The following is a 23,209-nucleotide window of genomic DNA, read 5'->3' on the forward strand; positions in this document are numbered from 1 at the left end:
CCACCTCTGAGGTGGCGGAATACAATCATCCCGATCAGATACGATCGGCATGATTGACACGCCCTGCTAGCGGCCGATTGGCGTCATTGGACAAGCATTTCACCAGAAATGCTTGTGCAATAATAAATGCTGACAGCATATGCTGTCGGCATTTAGCGATGTTGGGCGGACATGTTTCACTACAGCAAATCATGTCTGCCCGACATTTGATAAATCGGCCCCAAAGAGTTCCTCTATAGCAGTAACAATTACAAAAATCCAGACCAAGTGGTCTTTACCTGACCACAACAGAATCTTTAAATTATATTGTCATCTTCAGTGATGCACTCTATGGTGGGAAGGACGGACCGATTTCCCATTAGTCTACTCCCCAGTGATGCCTGCCTGGCCTTCCACCTCAGTTATCATAGGGAGACTAAATACATACTGAGAGAAGCACATTCACAGGAAGGTTATCATGGTATATTGATTATAGTCAGCGTCAGAAAATATTTCCCTGCGAGTACCGTCATTCAGGAACTGCAACATGCTTCTGCATCGGCTTATACAAACAAAGTCGACAATGCAGTGTGCCGAGTTTCAGAGAGCCTCTGCATCTCTGGAGACAGGATCACTTAGTCACATCTCTCCTTTTCTCCTCCATTCTGTTGGGAAAAGCCAGATGGGGATCCAAGGTGCTGCCAAAACAGGGCAGATATAGCACAGCAACAAACAGTTCAGTCCAGCTCTCAGGCCACTGCATGCCACACAGGGTAACCACTTATAACCCAACACTGTATTAAAAGAATCCAAGATAGTGGCAGCATAAACAGAACTTTATATAGCACAACAAAAAATCAAGCAATGTATCAGGAACAACTCCCTCAGTCATGCAATAGAATACAATGATTCGCTTAATCCTTATAAACCCTTATACCACTAGAGGGCAGTCAAGGTGCATACAAAATATTTAACTGTTTCATATCCAAAGATGTTGAAACAATTATTCTACAAATTTATTTAATATATATTTTAAAAAAAATAACAAATTTTCCTAAAATTACAATATTGAAAGTACAATTTCTATTTAGAGTTTATTTCAACAAAACAACATTTCATTGACATCAATATAATATATATGGTGAGCTCGTTTTACAATAACCTATTACAGAAACACTGAAAGATCCCAGTCTCTATTCATTCCAAGGAGTTCAAGGGTACCTAATTCATGTATCCAGAAAGACTTACGTTGCTTTAACAAAAGTTACTATTTCCACCTCTCCTAGGCCTAGGGAAAAATTAAATTACCTGAAACCTAAGCTGGTTAACTACATGTCACATTTTTAAAAAATTGCATGATACAGGGGCTGAATAATTTTTAGTTCTAGTGGTGCTTTTGTGTTCAGTAATTCTGTTTCTTATGCACCTAGTCGTCTTGCCGACATAGCTCAGCCCACAAGGACATTTAACCAGGTAGACAACAAAATGTGTTTGACAGGTATGATATCCATTAATTTAATACTTCCTGCCAGTGTTAGGATGATAAAATACAGATCCTCTGATCATATTACTGCAACACAAGCATCTTAAGCAACGATAACATCCCCCATTTTTACTAGTGATGTTCTTTTGTTTGCAATCACTAGAGGTTGAGCCAATATCTTCTCTAATTAATTTTTTTGGGATGTTATAAACACACTTATAAGCTGGCATTGGAGTTTCAATAAATTCTGGAATATCTGGGTTACACTTTGCAAGGATGCCCCAATGCTTTTTAATAATACCCTGTATTAAATGACTCTGTGAGTAGAATTTCGGAAAGAAAACCATTCGTTGGTCATTATTTTTCTTAGTTTTGCCCTTTTTATTAGCCAATAGGGTCTCTCTAGGAATCGAGGAAACTTGCGTCATCTCTTTTTTAATAATGGGCAACGGATAGCCACGTTCCACAAAACTATCATTCATTTCATGTAGTCTTAAATCAAACAATTCCTTATCAGTAATAATCCTACATACCCTTGACTTAGAGGGAGAGCCTTCAAAAGAGGCAAAGGGTGAGCGCTGTTAAAATTTAAGATACTATTACGGTCAGTAGACTTTCTAAATAGATCAATTTTCAAAGAACCGCCAGATTTAATGATGCCCCCAACTACGCTAATTTGTTTATGAACATGTTTGAGGAAAAATAATTATTTCCCAATATTGATTTCATTCGGTATGACGCCTGTTGGTGGCGCTATATTGATGATATTTTTGGAGTTTGGTTGGGTGACGTTGGGACCCTGATTGCTTTTGTTAATGACCTGAACAACTATATCAGTCATATAAGTCATATAAAAGCTTACTTATATTGAAGAGAATTTGGGTTTTCTGGATACTAGGGTCATTAAAGCTGGTGGTTCTTTGAAAATATATCTATTTAGAAAGTCTACTGACCGTACTAGTATCTTACATTTTAACAGCACTCACCCTTTGGCTCTTTTGAAGGCTCTCTCTCGAATCCAACTGTTAAGGGTACGTAGGATTGTTATTGATGAGGAATTGTTTGATTTAAGACTACATGAAATGAAAGATTGTTTTGTTGAATGTGGCTATCCATTGACCATTATTGAAAAAGATATGAAGCAAGTTTCTTCTATTCCTAGAGAGACCCTATTGGGTCCTAAAAAGGGCAAAACTAAGAAATATAATGACCAACGGATGGTTTTCATTTGCGAATTCAACTTGCAGAGTCATTTAATACAGGGTATTATTGGAAAGCATTGGAGCATCCTTGCAAAGTGTAACCCAGAAATTCCAGAATTTATTGAAACTCCAATGCCAGCTTATAAGTGTGGTTATAACAGCCAATGAAAATTAATTAAAGCAGATATTGGCTCAACCTCTAGGGCTTGCAAACAATGGAACATCACTAGTAAAAATGAGGGATATTATCCTTGTTTAAGATGCTTGTGTTGCAGTAATATGATCAGAGGATCTGCATTTTATCATCCTAAGACTGGTAGGAAGTGTTCAATGAATGGATATCATACCTGTTAAACGCAATTTGTTGTCTACCTGGTTACATGTCAGATTATTACCAATAACAAAATAAATTTAATAATAGCAAATCAGTAAATTGAAAATGTTCTTAAGATTGTATGCTCTTTTTGAGTCATAAAATGGTATGAAAACTTGCAACCATTAAGTAGGTCAATATAATATTATAGGTAGGACAGATAGAGCAATATGATATTACTATAAACCTATATAGGAAAATGTTAAAGTCATCAATGTGAACAAAATCCTAACAGAGAGTTTTGCTTTGGCATGGGATGGTTTAAGATACATAATACATAATAATACAATTTTAAAAATTAGAGGTTAATAGAAACACAGATATACAAATGTGAAAACACACACACTATAACTATTACTATATATATATATATATATATATATATATATATATATATATATATATATATATATATATATATATATATATATATATATATATATATATACACTGATAAGTATAACATGCTATGGGGATATGCTCATTGTGTGTATAGAAATTTTTAACAAGAACAAACCCATCATCTTCATAAAGGTACTTGACAATGCCCCATGGGATAACAAATAGCATTGGAACACCTGCAAGAAAAGAGAAATATAGTGACAGTCACACATTAAAACACATTATTGAGAAAAGCTAATAATATGACAGATGCTGGCTGAGATCTTAATGGAATGAATTGAATGATAGGATCTGTACGGAAAAACTATGGTATCTTAAAAACCTGCTACACAATGAAATAATAATAAAAAAAAATTAAAAAAGAGTTATAGCTCATGTTGTACTGTGTACAATGAACAAAAAAGAAAAAAATGTAACTTTTGCATGGCGAAGATTGTCCTCTAAATGCTAGATGAACATTAGTTATTGAAAGATTGTTTTTAGGTAATATCAACATGCTTGACCAACGCATAATTTTAGTTTTCTTTTCTGTTAAACCTCACATGCCATTTACTTGTCCATTATTTTCTATAATACATTTTTTCTGTGTAGAGTGTGTACGCCCTGTTCATAATTAATAACCTTAAATTGTTTAGTATTATTTGTAGAAATGCTGATCTCATGACATACTTTAAGTATTCCTCCATCTCTGTAAGATGCTGTTTAAGGCTCGCATATGATGTGTAATTAGGGATTTACAAATGTTTCTAAAAATTTGAATTTTTAAACAATTGTTGATATATTTGTTCGCTCTAATCGAATTTCAAATTTTTATATAACATTCTAATAGATAGCAGTAAAGTATGAAGCTAACTAACACATCCCTTCAGATGCTCGCTGCCAGCCCCATTTCTCCCAAACCGTATCCAGAAACAAGAACTATCGAAAGTAGCGGCGCTGTGTCACCCCTGGGAATACAAGCTGTTCTTTTCATCTTAGAACCTGGCTTCTTCCACCTCCAAAATAAAAAGCTCACAATGCAGTATTGTAGGCGCACACACAGGTTATACTCACAAGATATCAATTTAAATCAGCTTTTTATTAAAAATCATCACAATGGTGTCTTCAGATGCAGCTTCAGAGTTTATTAAAATATAGCTCAAATATAGCTCAACGTGTTTTGGCCTTTATCAAGAGCATAAAATTAATACAGGTCAAAGCAAGTTGTAATAGCCTACCATTGTTGTACAAAATATTTATAGCCATCAGCCTTGTATACCTTTCCCAGACCACACCCATTCACAGGTGTGCTGAGTCTGGTTTACATCAGGGCTGTACCTATCACTATCCAGTTTTGTTAGGAGGTGTAAATGAAAGTCTAAATTGTAATCAAGTATGCCAGTGAACAAAAATACATTTACCTGCTGACACTTCATAACAAAATAAGCTTCCATTCTAAAGAGGATTCCAGCAAAAGATTTTAACATTTCAGGTGTCATTAATTACCATACATTCAAATTTACTTTTCATCTCAAAAGGACCTTATCCTGAAATAAATTATTTTGAGTAAACTACTGACCTCTCAGAATATGCACTAGTTCCGGTGTAACCAGTTTTAATCTGAGTGTACAATTTATCCAATAAAGAAAGCAATGAGATAAATAGACATTGCGTAAAAAATATGTTGACAATTTAGTACAGAAAATAACCAATCAATGGTGAACTTTCAAAATCATATGACTATCCTTCTTTCAATATTAGAGGTCTTGGTTGTTAAGCTCTCAAACGAGTAGGCTAATACGAAACCATCTCAAATAGGTCCACTCACTTTTCTGATCATGTGATGGTTACGTCATTCAGGGCTAATCACATTAATCTGTCTTAGACATGGTATTTCTCAGTGTTTGCTAAGTACAGAATTGGTATGATAGTCCAACTGTCATGATCCCGATCATTGCCATGTTGCCGCGGCTCTGGATCTGTCTATTCTCTTCCTGCTGCATCACGTTACTTAAGCCGGTCATCCACAATAAATATTCCAAACCAAAAACCAATCCTCCACCTCTTCTAGTCGAAAGACAACCTGAGTTTGAAGTCAGTCATATAATAGATTCCAAACTTTGTGGCAAGATTTTGTACTATCTTATCCACTGGAAAGGCTACCCTGTCACAGACCGTTCTTTGGAACCAGCCCATCAGGTTCATGCTCCTGTTTTGATCAAGGCTTTTCATAGGGCTCATCCTTCCAAGCCCAGTCCTATCCCCTGGAGGGGTCTTTGAGGAGAGGGCGCTGTCATGATCCCGATCAATGCCATGTCGCTGCGGCTTATGGATCTGTTTACTCTCTTCCTGTCATGTCACTTTGCCTAGTAACGTGACGCGGTCTTCCTTTTTACATGCCCTGATGATGTCATGGCCCTTTAAATCTCCGGCGGGACCTTTCCTTGGGGCCCGTTTGTCGGATTGTCTTCCTGCTTCCTGGCTTTGTTTGCATATGTGAGTGTACGCTCTATTTCTGCCTGTCTCAAGTGTTACCGACCTCTGCTTTACCTGACTACTCTGTTGTAATATCCTCAAACCTGCTTAAAGGGACCTTGACCTCTGCTTTGCCTGATCACTGTAACAGAATACCCTCTGCCTACTTTAAAGTGATACTGACCTCTGCTTTGCCTGACCACTGCAACAGAATATCCTCTGCCTACTTTAAAGTGATACTGACTCTGCTTTGCTTGACCACTCCAACGGAATATCCTCTGCCTGCCTTAAAGTAATACTGACCTCTGCTTTGTCTGGTCAACCTAACGGAACATCCACTGCCTGCTTTAATGTGATACTGACCTCTGCTTTGCCTGCTGACCACTCTAACAGAATATCCACTGCCTGCTTTAAAGCTTCAGTACTCACCAAACTCCTCATCAAGTATCCTGCTTCCCGTGGCCCTGCATCATTTGTTCTCCATTTCTTTTCATGCATACTAACTTTTACTTTCCTGACTGGGCCATGTCCTGGGTTTTTCTCAGTGTGCTAGCGTGTGTGTCAATTATCACTCTAGCAATTGGGTCTAATCCTGGACTGATTCTATAGGGCTGACACCAACTTTTTATATGATCAGTAAAGAGAAACAATTCACTATTATCAGACGTAAAGAAATAAGAAAAAATACATATTAGAAAAGCTCAAGCATTAAAAAGCATATAACCAACGTAAGCATTTGGTAAAATCTTAAACAAATCATGCACAGTCTTAAACAAGTCTCATTATAAAGTGATCTAACTCCCTAAAGGTTCAAAATTACCAAAATAAAAGATAGAAATTTTGGTATAAGTTGTAACTTAATACTAAAGGGTAACAAATGACGTTGGCAATATCTAAATACCTATTGAACAAAAAACCTATTGAACAAAGAGATTTTAGTATAAAGAAACACTAACGGGTAGATTTAGAGTTTGGCGTTAGCTGTCAAAAGCAGGGTTAAGGGTTCCGAACGCTGCTTTTTACTGCCCGCTGGTATTTAGAGTCAGCCAGGAAAGGGTCTACCGCTCCCTTGCTTTCCGCGACTCCAGGCTACCGCAGATCGCCTTACGTCAATTGCGTATCCTATCTTTTCTATGGGATTTGCCTAACGCTGGTATTTGGAGTCTTGGAAGAACTGAGCGGTAGAGCCTCTACCGACAAGACTCCTACCGCCAAAAAAAGTCAGTAGTTAAGAGCTTTATGGGCTAACGCCGGAATATAAAGCTCCTAACTACTGTGCTATAAAGTACACTAACACCCATAAACTACCTATGTACCTCTAAACCGAAGCCCCCCCCCCACATCGCCAACCCTCTAATAAAATTTTTTAACCCCTAATCTGCCGACCCGACACCACCTCCACCTACATTATAGCTATGAACCCCTAATCTGCTGCCCCTTACATCGCAAACACCTATATTATATTTATTACCCCCTAATCTACCCCCCCAACGTCACCGCTACCTAACTACACTTATTAACCCCTAATCTGCCGACCGGACCTCGCCGCCACTATAATAAATGTATTAACCCCTAAACCGCCACACTCCAGCCTTGCCATCACTATAATACATTTTATTAACCCCTAATCTGCCCTCCCTAACATCGCCGCCACATACCTACAATTATTAACCCCTAATCTCCCACCCGCAACGTCGCCGCTACTATAATAAAGTTATTAACCCCTAAACCTAACTCTAACACCCCCCTAAGTTTAATATAATTTTAATTAAACAAAATAATATTCCTATAATTAAATAAATTATTCCTATTTAAAACTAAATACTTACCTATCAAATAAACCCTAAGATAGCTACAATATAACTAATAGTTACATTGTAGCTATTTTAGGATTTATATTTATTTTACATGCAACGTTGTATTTATTTTAACTAAGTACACTAGCTATTAAATAGTTAATAACTATTTAATAGCTACCTAGTTAAAATAAGTACACAATTACCTGTAAAATAAATCCTAACCTAAGTTACAAATACACCTAACACTACACTATCATTAAATTAATTAAATAAATTAACTACAATTAGCTAAACTAAAATACAATTAAACAAACTAATCTATAATACAAAAACAAACAAACACTAAAGTACAAAAAATACAAATTTTTTACAAGAAGTTTAAACTAATTACACCTAATCTAAGCCCCCTAATAAAATAAAAAATCCCCCCAAAATAAAAAAATGCCCTACCCTATTCTAAATTACAAAAGTAATTAGCTCTTTTACCAGCCCTTAAAAGGGCTTTTTGCGGGGCACTGCCCCAAAGTAATCAGCTCTTTAACCTGAAAATAAAAATACAATACCCCCCCAACATTACAACTCACCACCCACATACCCCTACTCTAACCCACCCAAACCCCCCGTAAAAAAACCTATCGCTAACCCCCTGAAGATCATCCTACCTTGAGTCGTCTTCACCCAGCCGAGCCAAATTCTTCATCCAAGGTGCGCAGAAGAGGTCCTTCATCCGGTAGAAGTCTTCATCCAGGCGTCGTCTTCAATCTTCATCCATCCGGAGAGGAAGCCATCTTCAAAGGAGCCGACGCGGAGCCATCCTCTTCAACTGATGACTTCCCGACGAATGAAGGTTCCTTTAAGGGACGTCATTCAAGATGGCGTCCCTTCTTGAAGTTCAATCCGATTGGCTGATGCAATCAGCCAATCGTATTGAGCTTGCATTCTATTGGCTGATTGGAACAGCCAATAGAATGCGAGCTCAATAAGTTTGGCTGATTGGATCAGCCAATCGGATTGAACTTCAATCTGATTGGATGATTGAATCAGCCAATCAGATTTTTCCTACCTTAATTCCAATTGGCTTATAGAATCCTATCAGCCAATCGGAATTGAAGGGACGCCATATTGGATGACATCCCTTAAAGGAACCTTCATTCGTCTGGAAGTCGTCGGTTGAAGAGGATGGCTCCGCGTCGGCTCCTTTGAAGATGGCCCCGCTCCGAATGGATGAAGATGGAAGATGCCGCCTGGATGAAGACTTCTACCAGATGAAGGACCTCCTCTGCGCACCTTCGATGAAGAATTCGGCTTGGCTGGGTGAAGACGACTCAAGGTAGGATGATCTTCAGGGGGTTAGCGATAGGTTTTTTTAAGGGGGGTTTGGGTGGGTTAGAATAGGGGGTGGGTGGTGGGTTGTAATGTTGGGGGTATTATATTTTTATTTTCAGGTAAAAGAGCTGATTACTTTGGGGCAATGCCCTGCAAAAAGCCCTTTTAAGGGCTGGTAAAAGAACTGATTACTTTTGTAATTTAGAATCGGGTAGGGCATTTTTTTTATTTTGGGGGGATTTTTTATTTTATTAGGGGGCTTAGATTAGGTGTAATTAGTTTAAACTTCTTGTAATTTTTTTTATTTTTTGTAATTTAGGCCTAGATTTAGAGTTTGGCGGTAGCCGTGAAAACCAGCGTTAGAGGCTCCTGGTTTTAGGCTACCGCCGGTATTTGGAGTGACTCAAAAAAGGGTCTAACGCTCACTTTTCAGCCGTGACTTTTCCATACCGCAGATCCCCTTACGTCAATTGCGTATCCTATCTTTTCAATGGGATCTTCCTAACTCCGGTATTTAGAGTCGTTTCTGAAGTGAGCGTTAGAGCTCTAACGACAAAACTCCAGCCGCAGGAAAAAAGCAGGAGTTAAGAGCTTTCTGGGCTAACGCCGGTTCATAAAGCTCTTAACTACTGTACCCTAAAGTACACTAACACCCATAAACTACCTATGTACCCCTAAACTGAGGTCCCCCCACATCGCCGCAACTCGATTAAATTTTTTTAACCCCTAATCTGCCGACCGCCACCTACGTTATACTTATGTACCCCTAATCTGCTGCCCCTAACCCCGCCGAGCCCTGTATTATATTTATTAACCCCTAACCTGCCCCCCACAACGTCGCCGCCAGCTACTTACAATAATTAACCCCTAATCTGCCGACCGCAAAGCGCCGCCACCTACGTTATCCTTATGTACCCCTAATCTGCTGCCCCTAACACCGCCGACCCCTATATTATATTTATTAACCCCTAATCTGCCCCCCTCAACGTCGCCGACACCTGCCTACACTTATTAACCCCTAATCTGCCGAGCGGACCTGAGCGCTACTATAATAAAGTTATTAACCCCTAATCCGCCTCACTAACCCTATCATAAATAGTATTAACCCCTATTCTGCCCTCCCTAACATCGCCGACACCTAACTTCAATTATTAACCCCTAATCTGACGACCGGAGCTCATCTCTACTATAATAAATGGATTAACCCCTAAAGCTAAGTCTAACCCTAACACTAACACCCCCCTAACTTAAATATAATTTACATCTAACGAAATTAATTAACTCTTATTAAATAAATTATTCCTATTTAAAGCTAAATACTTACCTGTAAAATACATCCTAATATAGCTACAATATAAATTATAATTACATTGTAGCTATTTTAGGATTAATATTTATTTTACAGGCAACTTTGTAATTATTTTAACCAGGTACAATAGCTATTAAATAGTTAAGAACTATTTAATAGTTACCTAGTTAAAATAATAACAAAATTACCTGTAAAATAAATCCTAACCTAAGTTATAATTAAACCTAACACTACCCTATCAATAAATTAATTAAATAAAATACCTACAATTACCTACAATAAAACCTAACACTACACTATCAATAAATAAATTAAATACAATTTCTACAAATAACTACAATTACATAAACTAACTAAAGTACAAAAAATAAAAAAGAACTAAGTTACAAAAAATAAAAAAATATTTACAAACATAAGAAAAATATTACAACAATTTTAAACTAATTACACCTACTCTAAGCCCCCTAATAAAATAACAAAGACCCCCAAAATAAAAAAATGCCCTACCCTATTCTAAATTAATAAAGTTAAAAGCTCTTTTACCTTACCAGCCCTGAACAGGGCCCTTTGCGGGGCATGCCCCAAGAAAATCAGCTCTTTTGCCTGTAAAAAAAAACATACAATACCCCCCCCCCAACATTACAACCCACCATCCACATACCCCTAATCTAATCCAAACCCCCCTTAAATAAACCTAACACTAAGCCCCTGAAGATCTTCCTACCTTGTCTTCACCTCAACAGGTATCACCGATCTGTCCTGGCATCCGGTGCTGAAGAGGTCCAGAAGAGGCTCCAAAGTCTTCCTCCTATCCGGCAAGAAGAGGACATCCGGACCGGCAAACATCTTCATCCAAGCGGCATCTTCGATCTTCTTCCATCCGGTGCGGAGCAGGTCCATGTTGAAGCAGCCGACGCGGATCCATCCTCTTCTTCCGGCGTCTCCCGACGAATGACGGTTCCTTTAAGGGACGTCATCCAAGATGGCGTCCCTCGAATTCCGATTGGCTAATAGGATTCTATCAGCCAATCGGAATTAAGGTAGGAATATTCTGATTGGCTGATGGAATCAGCCAATCCGAATCAAGTTCAATCCGATTGGCTGATCCAATCAGCCAATCAGATTGAGCTCACATTCTATTGGCTGATCGGGAGGGCAGATTAGGGGTTAATACTATTTATGATAGGGTTAGCCAGCTCAGCCCCATTGTATCCTATGGGGATATCGTGCATGAGCACGTTTTTCCAGCTTACCGCTGCAATAAGCAACGCTGGTATTGAGAGTTGAAGGGAAGGTAAATTCTGCTCAACGCTCCCTTTTCTGAACCTAACGCAGCCACTCAGACAACTCTAAATACCAGCGTTGTCTTAAGGGTGCGCTGGGAAAAAAAGCAGCGTTAGCTACGCAGGTCTTTACCGTCAAAACTCTAAATCTAGGCGTTAGTCTTAAAAGTTAAAAGAATAACACTTGCAGTATTGTTTTAAACAGCCTGGGCTAACAAACTTAAAGGGACAGATATTGTTAGGATGAGTATTATATTCAACGGGCCAAATGAATATTATTGGGACATCCTAATAATTATAGTAAAATTAATTATGATTTTAAAGGGCCAGTCTGTTAAGAAAGGCTGCAACCTTTGTATCTTTATTCAGTCCCCACTCTCCATATGTTTTAAGGCTAAATATCCATCATATTTCCATTTTCAATAACAGGGATTCTATACTGCCTCCTCCCCATGACTGTTTAACTTTTTCAATCCCTACCCAGTTGATATTAGGTTTACATTTATTACAATGAATTGGAACTCCATGGTCTGTTTTCCTTTTATCAATCTTTTTAAAATGTTCCCAGACCCTGGTCTTTAAATATCTCAACGTTTGGCCCAAGTACTGTATCCCACAGTTACAGGTTAACAGATAAATCACGTTGATGGCCTTGCAACTAGTGACATTTTTGTATACTGCTTTCCTGTAACTGTTGATACAAAATACTTTGTTGAATATTTTTTATAATCACAGGTCTTGCTATTTGCGCACAAGTAGAAACCTACACGGTTGTTAAGGGTATAAGGTTGCTTCGGTTGCATCCCCTAATTAAAGATGGCGCTAAGATGTTTTTAAAAGAATTTGACTTCTTATACACAATTTTTGTCCTATTGGGGATTATCTTTTCAAGGACCTCATCTTTTTCAAGGATGTGCCAGTGTCTGTTGATTATTTTGTTAATCTTTTAAAATCATTATTGTAAGAGGTTACAAAATAGGGAAACATATTTTTCATGTTTTTCTCTTTCTTATTTTTATTAACAAGCAGATCTTCCCTATTCTGTACCCTTTCTCTATGAATCTATCTATGATAAATTGTGACTGTTGTTGATAGTCTTCTGGATTACTACATTTATGCCATACTCTATGGAATTGGGTTTTGGGTATCGCTTTGAGCCAGCTAGGGTGATGGCAACTTTCCTTATCAATGTATGTATTTGCATCACATTTCTTAAAATGAGTCTTAGTGACAATGTTCTTGTCTATATTCTTAATGTCAAGATCTAAAAAGACTATCTATGTCTTATTAATGTAAGGGATGAAATTCAAAGACAGCACATTTGAGTTTATGAATGTGATGAATTCTTTAATTTTCTCTGTATCTTCATCCCAAAGGCATATTACATCATCAATATAACAATGCCAGAACACCAAATTTGCACCAAATTGATTGTTTTCCGAAAAACAATTGGATTAAAAAAAAATCCATAAAAATGTTCGCATAACTTGGTGCAAACTTGGTGCCCATGGCTGTACCGCAAACCTGTAAATAATAATTACCATTAAAAATTATGTGTCAAAATAAAATGAATATCTTCTAATAAAAAATCTAGCATGGTTAAATCAGGATCCCTTGAAAGTCTCCATCTTATTGCTTCCAGACCTTTCTTATGTTCTATTACAGAATATAGGGAGGTGACATCCAAAGATATCCAGGTAAAATTATCCTTTTATTCCACATCTTTCAAAACCTTTAAAATATGTGTAGTGTCTTTCAGGTTAAAAAAAACTTAGAGGGGCCACACTTCAACACAAAAAAAAAATCACAAGTAGAACAACACTTTTCACCACCCAGACAACACCACCAACAACCACACAAAGAGAAAGACACAAGGAGAGAATCACAGAAAAAGGATTACAATACACATCAACACACTTGGATTCACAGAAACAGATTTGCACCTCTCCAAACACACACACCCAGAAAAAGGGAAAGATCATACACAGATTCAGAGGGAGAAGGGGAGGAAGAATCCCATCACAGGAAAAAAAGATAAATAAAGAAAAAGATAGTCAGGGAGGGATCTTTAACATCTCAGGAAAAAGAAATAATTTACAAGCAGGCAGATTACGAGTTTTGCGCGCTATAGGGAAATTAACGACCGCAACATTTTCAGTGTTATTTTACCTTCCTATAGAGCTGCTATTACAGGTTTTAAAAAAGCAAGCTTGTGCAGGTGATATGGTTGCATTGAGCTCCATACCACAACGAAATCAAGCGCTGCTTTGACGTGCTCATGCATGATTTCCCCATAGACATCAATGGGGAGAGCTGGCAAAAAAAAGCCTAACACCTGCGATCACGGAATGAAAAGCTCCGTAACGCAGCCCCATTGATGTCTATGGGGAAAAGAAAAAGTAACGTTTAAACCTAACACCCTAATATAAACCCCACATCTAAACACCCCTAATCTGCTGCCCCTAACATCACCGCCACCTACATGCAGTTATTAACCCTTAATCTGCTGCCCCTAACATCGCCGCCACTTACATTACACTTATGAACCCCTAATCTGCTGCCCCTAACATCGCTGCCACCTACATACAGTTAATAACCCCTTATATGCTGCCCCTAACATTGCCCCCACTGTTGCCGCCACTATACTAAAGCTATTAACCCCTAAACCTAACCCTAACGTAATCCTAAACCCTAACCCTAACCCTAACAATCCCTAACTTAAATATAATTAAAATAAATCTAAATAAACCTTACAATTAGTAACAAAATAATTCCTATTTAAAACTAAATACATACTTACCTGTAAAAAAAAACCTAAGCTAGCTACAAAATAACTAGTAGTTAGATTGTAGCTAGCTTAGGTTTTATTTTTATTTCACAGGTAAGTTTGTATTTATTTTAACAAGGTAGACTAGTTAGTAAATAGTTATTAACTATTTACTAGCTACATAGTTAAAATAAATACAAAAGGCTAGATTACGAGTTGTGCGTTAGGGTAAAAAAGCAGTGTTAAGAGGTCCTAACGCTGCTTTTTTACGCCCGCTGGTATTACGAGTCTTGCAGGTTTAGGGTCACTGCACACTTTTGTGGCCTTACCGCAAAACGACTTACGTAAATTTTGTAAAGTCTTTTTTTATGGGACTTCCATAGCGCCGGTATTACGAGTCTGTCCTGGGAGGCCAAAAACTGAGCGGTACACCCTACCCTGTCAAGAGTCCTAACGCATTTAAAAGTCAGTAGTTAAGAGTTTTATGGTACAACGCCGTAACATAAAACTCATAACTAAAGTGCTAAAAAGTACACTAACACCCATAAACTACCTATTAATCCCTAAACCGAGGCCCTCCCGCATCCAAAGACTATAATAAAATGTTTAACCCCTAATCTGCCGCTACGGACACCGCCACCACCTACATTATATTTGTGAACCCCTAATCTGCTGCCCCCAAGATCGCCGACACCTATATTATATTTATTAACCCCTAATCTGCCGCCCCCAATATCGCCACCACCTACCTACACTTATTAACCCCTAATCTGCCGCCCCCAACATCGCAGCCACTATAATAAACATATTAACCCCTAAACCACCACACTCCCGCCTTGCGTTAGTTAAATATTATTAACCCCTAATCTGCCATCCCTAACATCGCCGCCACATACCTACATTTATTAACCCCTAATCTGCCGCCCCCAATGTCGCCATAACTATATTAAAGTTATTAACCCATAAATCTAAGTCTAACCCTAACACCCCCTAACATAAATATAATTTAAATAAGTCTAAATAAAATTCCTATCATTAACTAAATTATTCCTATTTAAAACTAAATACTTACCTATAAAATAAACACTAAGGCTTAGATTTAGAGTTTGGCGGTAGCCGTGAAAACCAGCGTTAGAGGCTCCTAACGCTGGTTTTAGGCTACCGCCGGTATTTGGAGTCAGTCAGAAAAGGGTCTAATGCTCACTTTTCAGCCGCGACTTTTCCATACCGCAGATCCCCTTACGTCAATTGCGTATCCTATCTTTTCAATGGGATCTTTCTAACTCCGGTATTTAGAGTCGTGGCTGAAGTGAGCGTTAGAAATCTAACGACAAAACTCCAGCCGCAGAAGAAAGTCAGTAGTTAAGAGCTTTCTGGGCTAACGCCGGTTTATAAAGCTCTTAACTACTGTGCTATAAAGTACACTAACACCCATAAACTACCTATGTACCCCTAAACCGAGGTCCCCCCACATCGCCGCCACTCGATTACATTTTTTTAACCCCTAATCTGCCGACCGCCACCTACGTTATACTTATGTACCCCTAATCTGCTGCCCCTAACACCGCCGACCCCTATATTATATTTATTAACCCCTAACCTGCCCCCCACAACGTCGCCTCCAGATACCTACAATAATTAACCCCTAATCTGCCGACCGCAAAGCGCCGCTACTTACGTTATCCTTATGTACCCCTAATCTGCTGCCCCTAACATCGCCGACCCCTATATTATATTTATTAACCCCTAACCTGCCCCCTCAACGTCGTCTCCACCTGCCTACACTTATTAACCCCTAATCTGCCGAGCGGATCTCACCGCTACTATAATAAAGTTATTAACCCCTAATCCGCCTCACTCCCGCCTCAATAACCCTATAATAAATAGTATTAACCCCTAATCTGCCCTCCCTAACATCGCCGACACCTAACTTCAAGTATTAACCCCTAATCTGCCGATCGGAGCTCACCGCTACTCTAATAAATTTTTTAACCCCTAAAGCTAATTTTAACCCTAACCCTAACACCCCCCTAAATTAAATATAATTTTATTCTAACGAAATAAATTAACTCTTATTAAATAAATTATTCCTATTTAAAGCTAAATACTTACCTGTAAAATAAACCCTAATATAGCTACAATATAAATTATAATTATATTGTAGCTATTTTAGGATTTATATTTATTTTACAGGCAACTTTGTATTTATTTTAACCAGGTACAATAGCTATTAAATAGTTAAGAACTATTTAATAGTTACCTAGTTAAAATAATTACAAAATTACCTGTAAAATAAATCCTAACCTAAGTTACAATTAAACCTAACACTACACTATCAATACATTAATTAAATACAATACCTACAATTATCTACAATTAAACCTAACACTACACTAGCAATAAATTATTTAAATAAAATATCTACAAATAACTACAATGAAATAAACTAACTAAAGTACAAAAAATAAAAAAGAACTAAGTTACAAAAAATAAAAAAATATTTACAAACATTAGAAAAATATTACAACAATTTTAAACTAATTACACCTACTCTAAGCCCCCTAATAAAATAACAAAGCCCCCCAAAATAAAAAAATTCCCTACCCTATTCTAAATTAAAAAAGTTCAAAGCTCTTTTACCTTACCAGCCCTGAACAGGGCCCTTTGCGGGGCATGCCCCAAAGAATTCAGCTCTTTTGCCTGTAAAAAAAACCATACACTACCCCCCCCAACATTACAACCTACAACCCACATACCCCTAATCTAACCCAAACCCCCCTTAAATAAACCTAACACTAAGCCCCTGAAGATCTTCCTACCTTATCTTCACCCTGCCAGGTTCACCGATCCGTCCTCGGAAGTCTTGATCCAAGCCTCGGAAGTGTTGATCCAAGCCCAAGCGGGGGGCTGAAGAGTGATGTCCATCCTCGGGCTGAAGTCTGGATCCAAGCGGCGACTGAAGAAATCCATCATCGGGCTGAAGTCGGAAGTCCATCATCGGGATGAAGTCTTCTATCAAGCCGCATCTTCAGTCTTCTTTCTTCTGGAGCGGAGCGGAACCATCTTCTTCCAAGCCGACGCAGAACATCCTCTTTAACCGACGACTAGACGACGAATGACGGTTCCTTTAAATGACGTCATCCAAGATGGCGTCCGTCGAATTCCGATTGGCTGATAGGATTCTATCAGCCAATCGGAATTAAGGTAGGAATATTCTGATTGGCTAATGGAATCAGCCAATCAGAATCAAGTTCAATCCGATTGGCTGATCCAATCAGCCAATCAGATTGAGCTTGCATTCTATTGGCTGATCGGAACAGCCAATAGAATGCGAGCTCAATCTGATTGGCTGATTGGATCAGCCAATCTGATTGAACTTGATTCTGATTGGCTGATTCCATCAGCCAATCAGAATATTCCTACCTTAATTCCGATTGGCTGATAGAATCCTATTCGTCGTCTAGTCGTCGGTTGAAGAGGATGTTCCACGTCGGCTTGGAAGAAGATGGTTCCGCTCCGCTCCAGAAGAAAGAAGATTGAAGATGCGGCTTGATAGAAGATTTCATCCCGATGATGGACTTCCGACTTCAGCCCAATGATGGATTTCTTCAGTCGCCGCTTGGATCCAGACTTCAGCCCGAGGATGGACGTCACTCTTCAGCCCCCCGCTTGGGCTTGGATCAACACTTCCGAGGCTTGGATCAAGACTTCCGAGGATGGATCGGTGAACCTGGCAGGATGAAGATAAGGTAGGAAGATCTTCAGGGGCTTAGTGTTAGGTTTATTTAAGGGGGTTAGGGTTAGATTAGGGGTATGTGGGTGGTGGGTTGTAATGTTGGGGGGGGTATTGTATGTTTTTTTTTACAGGCAAAAGAGCTGAATTCTTTGGGGCATGCCCCGCAAAGGGCCCTGTTCAGGGCTGGTAAGGTAAGAGCTTTGAACTTTTTTAATTTAGAATAGGGTAGGGCATTTTTTTTTATTTTGGGGGTCTTTGTTATTTTATTAGGGGTCTTAGAGTAGGTGTAATTAGTTTAAAATTGTTGTAATATTTTTCTAATGTTTGTAAATATTTTTTTATGTTTTGTAACCTAGTTCTTTTTTATTTTTTGTACTTTAGTTAGTTTATTTCAATGTAGTTATTTGTAGATATTGTATTTAAATAATTTATTGATAGTGTAGTGTTAGGTTTAATTGTAGCTAATTGTTGGTATTTTATTTAATTAATTTATTGATAGTGTAGTGTTAGGTTTAATTGTAACTTAGGTTAGGATTTATTTTACAGGTAATTTTGTAATTATTTTAACAATTTTAGCTATTAAATAGTTCTTAACTATTTAATAGCTATTGTACCTGGTTAAAATAAATACAAAGTTACCTGTAAAATAAATATAAATCCTAAAATAGCTATAATATAATTATAATTTATATTGTAGCTATATTAGGATTTATTTTACAGGTAAGTATTTAGCTTTAAATAGAAATAATTTATTTAATAAGAGTTAATTAATTTCGTTAGATTTAAATTATATTTAACTTAGGGGGGTGTTAGTGTTAGACTTAGCTTTAGGGGTTTATACATTTATTAGAATAGCGGTGAGCTCCAGTCGGCAGATTAGGGGTTAATGTTTGAAGTTAGGTGTCGGCGATGTTAGGGAGGGCAGATTAGGGGTTAATACTATTTATTATAGGGTTATTGAGGCGGGAGTGAGGCGGATTAGGGGTTAATAACTTTATTATAATAGCGGTGCGGTCCGGTGTGCAGATTAGGGGTTAATAAGTGTAGGCAGGTGGAGGCGACGTTGTGGGGGGCAGATTAGGGGTTAATAAATATAATATAGGGGTCGGCGGTGTTAGGGGCAGCAGATTAGGGGTACATAGGGATAATGTAAGTAGCGGCGGTTTACGGAGCAGCAGATTAGGGGTTAAAAAATATGCAGGGGTCAGTGATAGCGGGGGCGGCAGATTAGGGGTTAATAAGTGTAAGGTTAGGGGTGTTTAGACTCGGGTACATGTTAGAGTGTTAGGTGCAGACGTAGGAAGTGTTTCCCCATAGCAAACAATGGGGCTGCGTTAGGAGCTGAACGCGGCTTTTTTGCAGGTGTTAGGTTTTTTTTCAGCTCAAACAGCCCCATTGTTTTCTATGGGCCGCGTCCGTAAGCAACTCTGGTATCAAGAGTTGAAGTTGCGTTAAATATGCTCTACACTCCTTTTTTGGAGCCTAACGCAGCCATTCTGTGAACTCTCAATACCAGAGTTATTTAACAGGTGCGGCCAGAAAAAAGCCAGCATTAGCTACGCGGGTCGTTACAGACAAAACTCTAAATCTAGCCGTAAGCTAGCTACAATATAACATATATATATAGTTACATTGTAGCTAGCTTAGGGTTTATTTTTATTTTACAGGCAAGTTTGTATTTATTTTAACTAGGTAGAATAGTTATTAAATAGTTATTAACTATTTAATAACTACCTAGCTAAAATAAACACAAAAGTACCTGTAAAATAAAACCTAACCTAAGTTACACTAACACCTAACACTACATTATAATTAAATAAATTAACTAAATTAACAACAATTAAATCAATTAAATTAAATTAGCTAAAGTACAAAAAACCCCCACTAACTTACAGAAAAAAATAAACAAATTACAAAATATTTGAACTAATTACACCTAATCTAATAGCCCTATCAAAATAAAAAAAGCCCCCCAAAAATAAAAAAAAACCCCTAACTTAAACTAAACTACCAATAGCCCTTAAAAGGGCCTTTTGCGGAGCATTGCCCCAAAGTAATCAGCTCTTTTACCTGAAAAAAAATACAAACAACCCCCCAACAGTGAAACCCACTACCCACACAACCAACCCCCCAAATAAAATACTAACTAAAAAAACCTAAGCTCCCCATTGCCCTGAAAAGGGCATTTGGATGGACATTGCTCTTAAAAGGGCAGTTAGCTCTTTTGCAAGCCCAAAGACCCTAACCTAAAAATAAAACCCACCCAATACACCCTTAAAAAAACCTAACACTAACCCCCTGAAGATCGACTTACCGGGAGAAGTCTTCATCCAAGCCGGGCCGAAGTCCTCAACGAAGCCCGGGAGAAGTCTTCATCCAAGTCGGGCGAAGTGGTCCTCCAGACGGGCAAAAATCTTCATCCAGACAGCATCTTCTATCTTCATCCATCCGGCTCGGAGAAGGTCCATCTTCAAGACATCCGGCGTGGAGCATCCTCTTCCAACAAATCCTTCTTACCCATAGATTCCGATTGGCTGATAGAATTCTATCAGCCAATCGGAATTAAGGTAGAAAAAATCCTATTGGCTGATGCAATCAGCCAATAGGATTGAAGTTCAATCCTATTGGCTGATGCAAATCAATAGCATTCTATTCTATTGGCTGATTGGTTGTGTTTGGTGTTAGTGTAACTTAGGTTAGGTTTTATTTTACATATACTTTTGTATTTATTTTAGCTAGGTAGTTATTAAATAGTTAATAACTATTTAATAACTATTCTACCTAGTTTAAATAAATACAAACTTGCCTGTAAAATAAAAATAAACCCTAAGCTAGCTACAATATAACTAATAGTTGCATTGTAGTTAGCTTAGGGTTTATATTATAAATAAGTATTTAGTTTTAAATAGGAATAATTTAGTTAATGATAGGAATTTTATTTAGACTTATTTAAATTATATTTAAGTTAGGGGGTGTTAGGGTTAAACTTAGATTTAGGGGTTAATTACTTTAATATAGTGGTGGCGACGTTGGGAGCGGCAGATTAGGGGTTAATAAATGTAAGTAGGTGGCGTTGATGTTAGGGACGGCAGATTAGGGGTTAATAATATTTAACTAATGTTTGCGAGGTGGGAGTGTGGTGGTTTAGGGGTTAATATGTTTATTATAGTGGCGGCGACGTTGGGGGCAGCAGATTAGGGGTTAATAAATATAATGTAGGTGTAGGCGATGTTGGGGGCAGCAGATTAGGGGTTCATAAATATAATGTAGTTGTCGGCGGTGTCTGGAGCGGCAGATTAGGGGTTAATAAATATAATGCAGGTGTCTGTGATGTCGGGGGCGGCACCTTAGGGTTAACAAGTGTAAGATTAGGGGTTTTTAGACTCGGTGTTCATGTTAGGGTGTTAGGTGTAGACATAACTTTTGTTTCCCCATAGGAATCAATGGGGCTGCGTTAAGGAGTTTTACGCTGCTTTTTTGCGGGTGTTAGACTTTTTCTCAGTCGTCTCTCCCCGTTGATTCCTATGGGGAAATCGTGCACGAGCACGTACGACCAGCTCATTGCTGACTTAAGCAGCACTGGTGTTGGAGTGCGGTATGGAGCAAAAAATGCCTTACACTAAAACCTAGCATTACAATAAAATGAAATAAATTAAATTAATAAAATACAATTTACTAACTTACCAAAAAAAATAAACACTACATTACAAAAAATAAAAAACAAAATTATCAAAAATAAAAACAAATTACTCCTAATCTAATAGCCCTATCAAAATAAAAAAGTCCCACCAAAATGAAAAAAACCCTAGCCTACACTAAACTGCCAATGGCCCTTAAAAGGGCCTTTTGCGGGGCATTGCCCCAAAGAAATCAGCTCTTTTACATTGCAATAAAAAATACAAACAACCCTCCAACAGTAAAACCCACCACCCACCCAACCAAACCCCTCCCCAAATAAAAACCTTTCTAAATAAACCTAAGCTAAACATTGCCCTGAAAAAGGCATTTGGATGGGCATTACCCTTAAAAGGGCATTTAGCTCTTTTACGAATTGCCAAAAACCCTAACCTAAAAAAAAACCACACAAAAAACCCTTTAAAAAACCTAACACTAACCCCCGACAATCCACTTACAGTTATCGAAGTCTGGAAATCCATCCTTATCCAGCCGGCGAAGTCCTCATCCAAGCGGCAAGAAGTCTTCATCCAGATGGCCTCTTCGATCTTCATCCAGCCGGCGAAGAACACATCCAAGCTAGAAGAAGTCTTCATACAGACGGCATCTATTATTTTCATCCATCCAGCACGGAGCGGGTCCATCTTCAAGACATCCGGCGTGGAGCATCCTCTTCTTTCGGGTGGCCGGCGTAAACTGAAGGTTCCCTTTAAGTGATATCATCAAAGATGGCGTCCCTTACATTCTTATTGGCTGAAAGATTTCTATCAGCCAATAGGAATTAAAGGGGGAAAATCCTATTGGCTGTTGCAATCAGCCAATAGGATTGCGCTTTCATCTTATTGGCTGATTAAATCAGCCAATAGGATTGAGCTCTCATTCAATTGGCTGTTCCAATCAGGAGTCTGCTGTTTGTGATCTGATTTGCAAACTTGGACTACTCTTTTTTTATTTAAAGACACTTTATGTTTGTTTGTTAAAAGCATCAAGATTACCGATTGGGATCTAATTTATGTGTTATTCTATTTACTTCATGGCATACACTGCAGCATAGGAAAATTGGCTACAGAGTATCCTGGTACAGGATCCGGAAACTTTGCCAGACATTACCTGTTACAGCTGAAGAAAAGGCAGTCCAACTGAGCCTATCGTGAGAGACAAGGAGCTGTAGGAACATAGAGCTTCACTCGAATGCCTTTTTATTCTTTGCTCTAGTAAGTGCAATAATACTTGCGTGTGAAGCTATTTGTAATAAAACTTTTCACTTGAGTCTTGCCCTGTGCACCTTTCCTTCTCTCTTATGTCACTGCACCTGAGCCAAGGTTCAAGGAAAACCTAGCTGGATTAAGGCGGCATAGACGTGGCACTGCGACTCCATCTTGCAATTTAAAGGAATATACATCTAAACCTTATTAATAAGT

At 38.3% G+C, this 23,209-nt stretch overlaps 1 protein-coding gene across 1 annotated transcript in view; it reads right to left on the bottom strand.

Annotated features, from left to right (window-relative positions):
* Positions 1-23,209, bottom strand: part of GLP1R (glucagon like peptide 1 receptor) — a 1,017,454-nt gene that overhangs the window by 303,068 nt on the left and 691,177 nt on the right. Inside the window, exon 9 of the mRNA XM_053712812.1 lies at positions 3,555-3,615. Coding sequence (XP_053568787.1) covers positions 3,555-3,615 — 61 coding nt within the window. The remainder of the gene's footprint in view (positions 1-3,554; positions 3,616-23,209) is intronic.

The sequence above is a fragment of the Bombina bombina genome, chromosome 4, assembly GCF_027579735.1.
Source record: "Bombina bombina isolate aBomBom1 chromosome 4, aBomBom1.pri, whole genome shotgun sequence".
Taxonomy (NCBI): domain Eukaryota; kingdom Metazoa; phylum Chordata; class Amphibia; order Anura; family Bombinatoridae; genus Bombina; species Bombina bombina.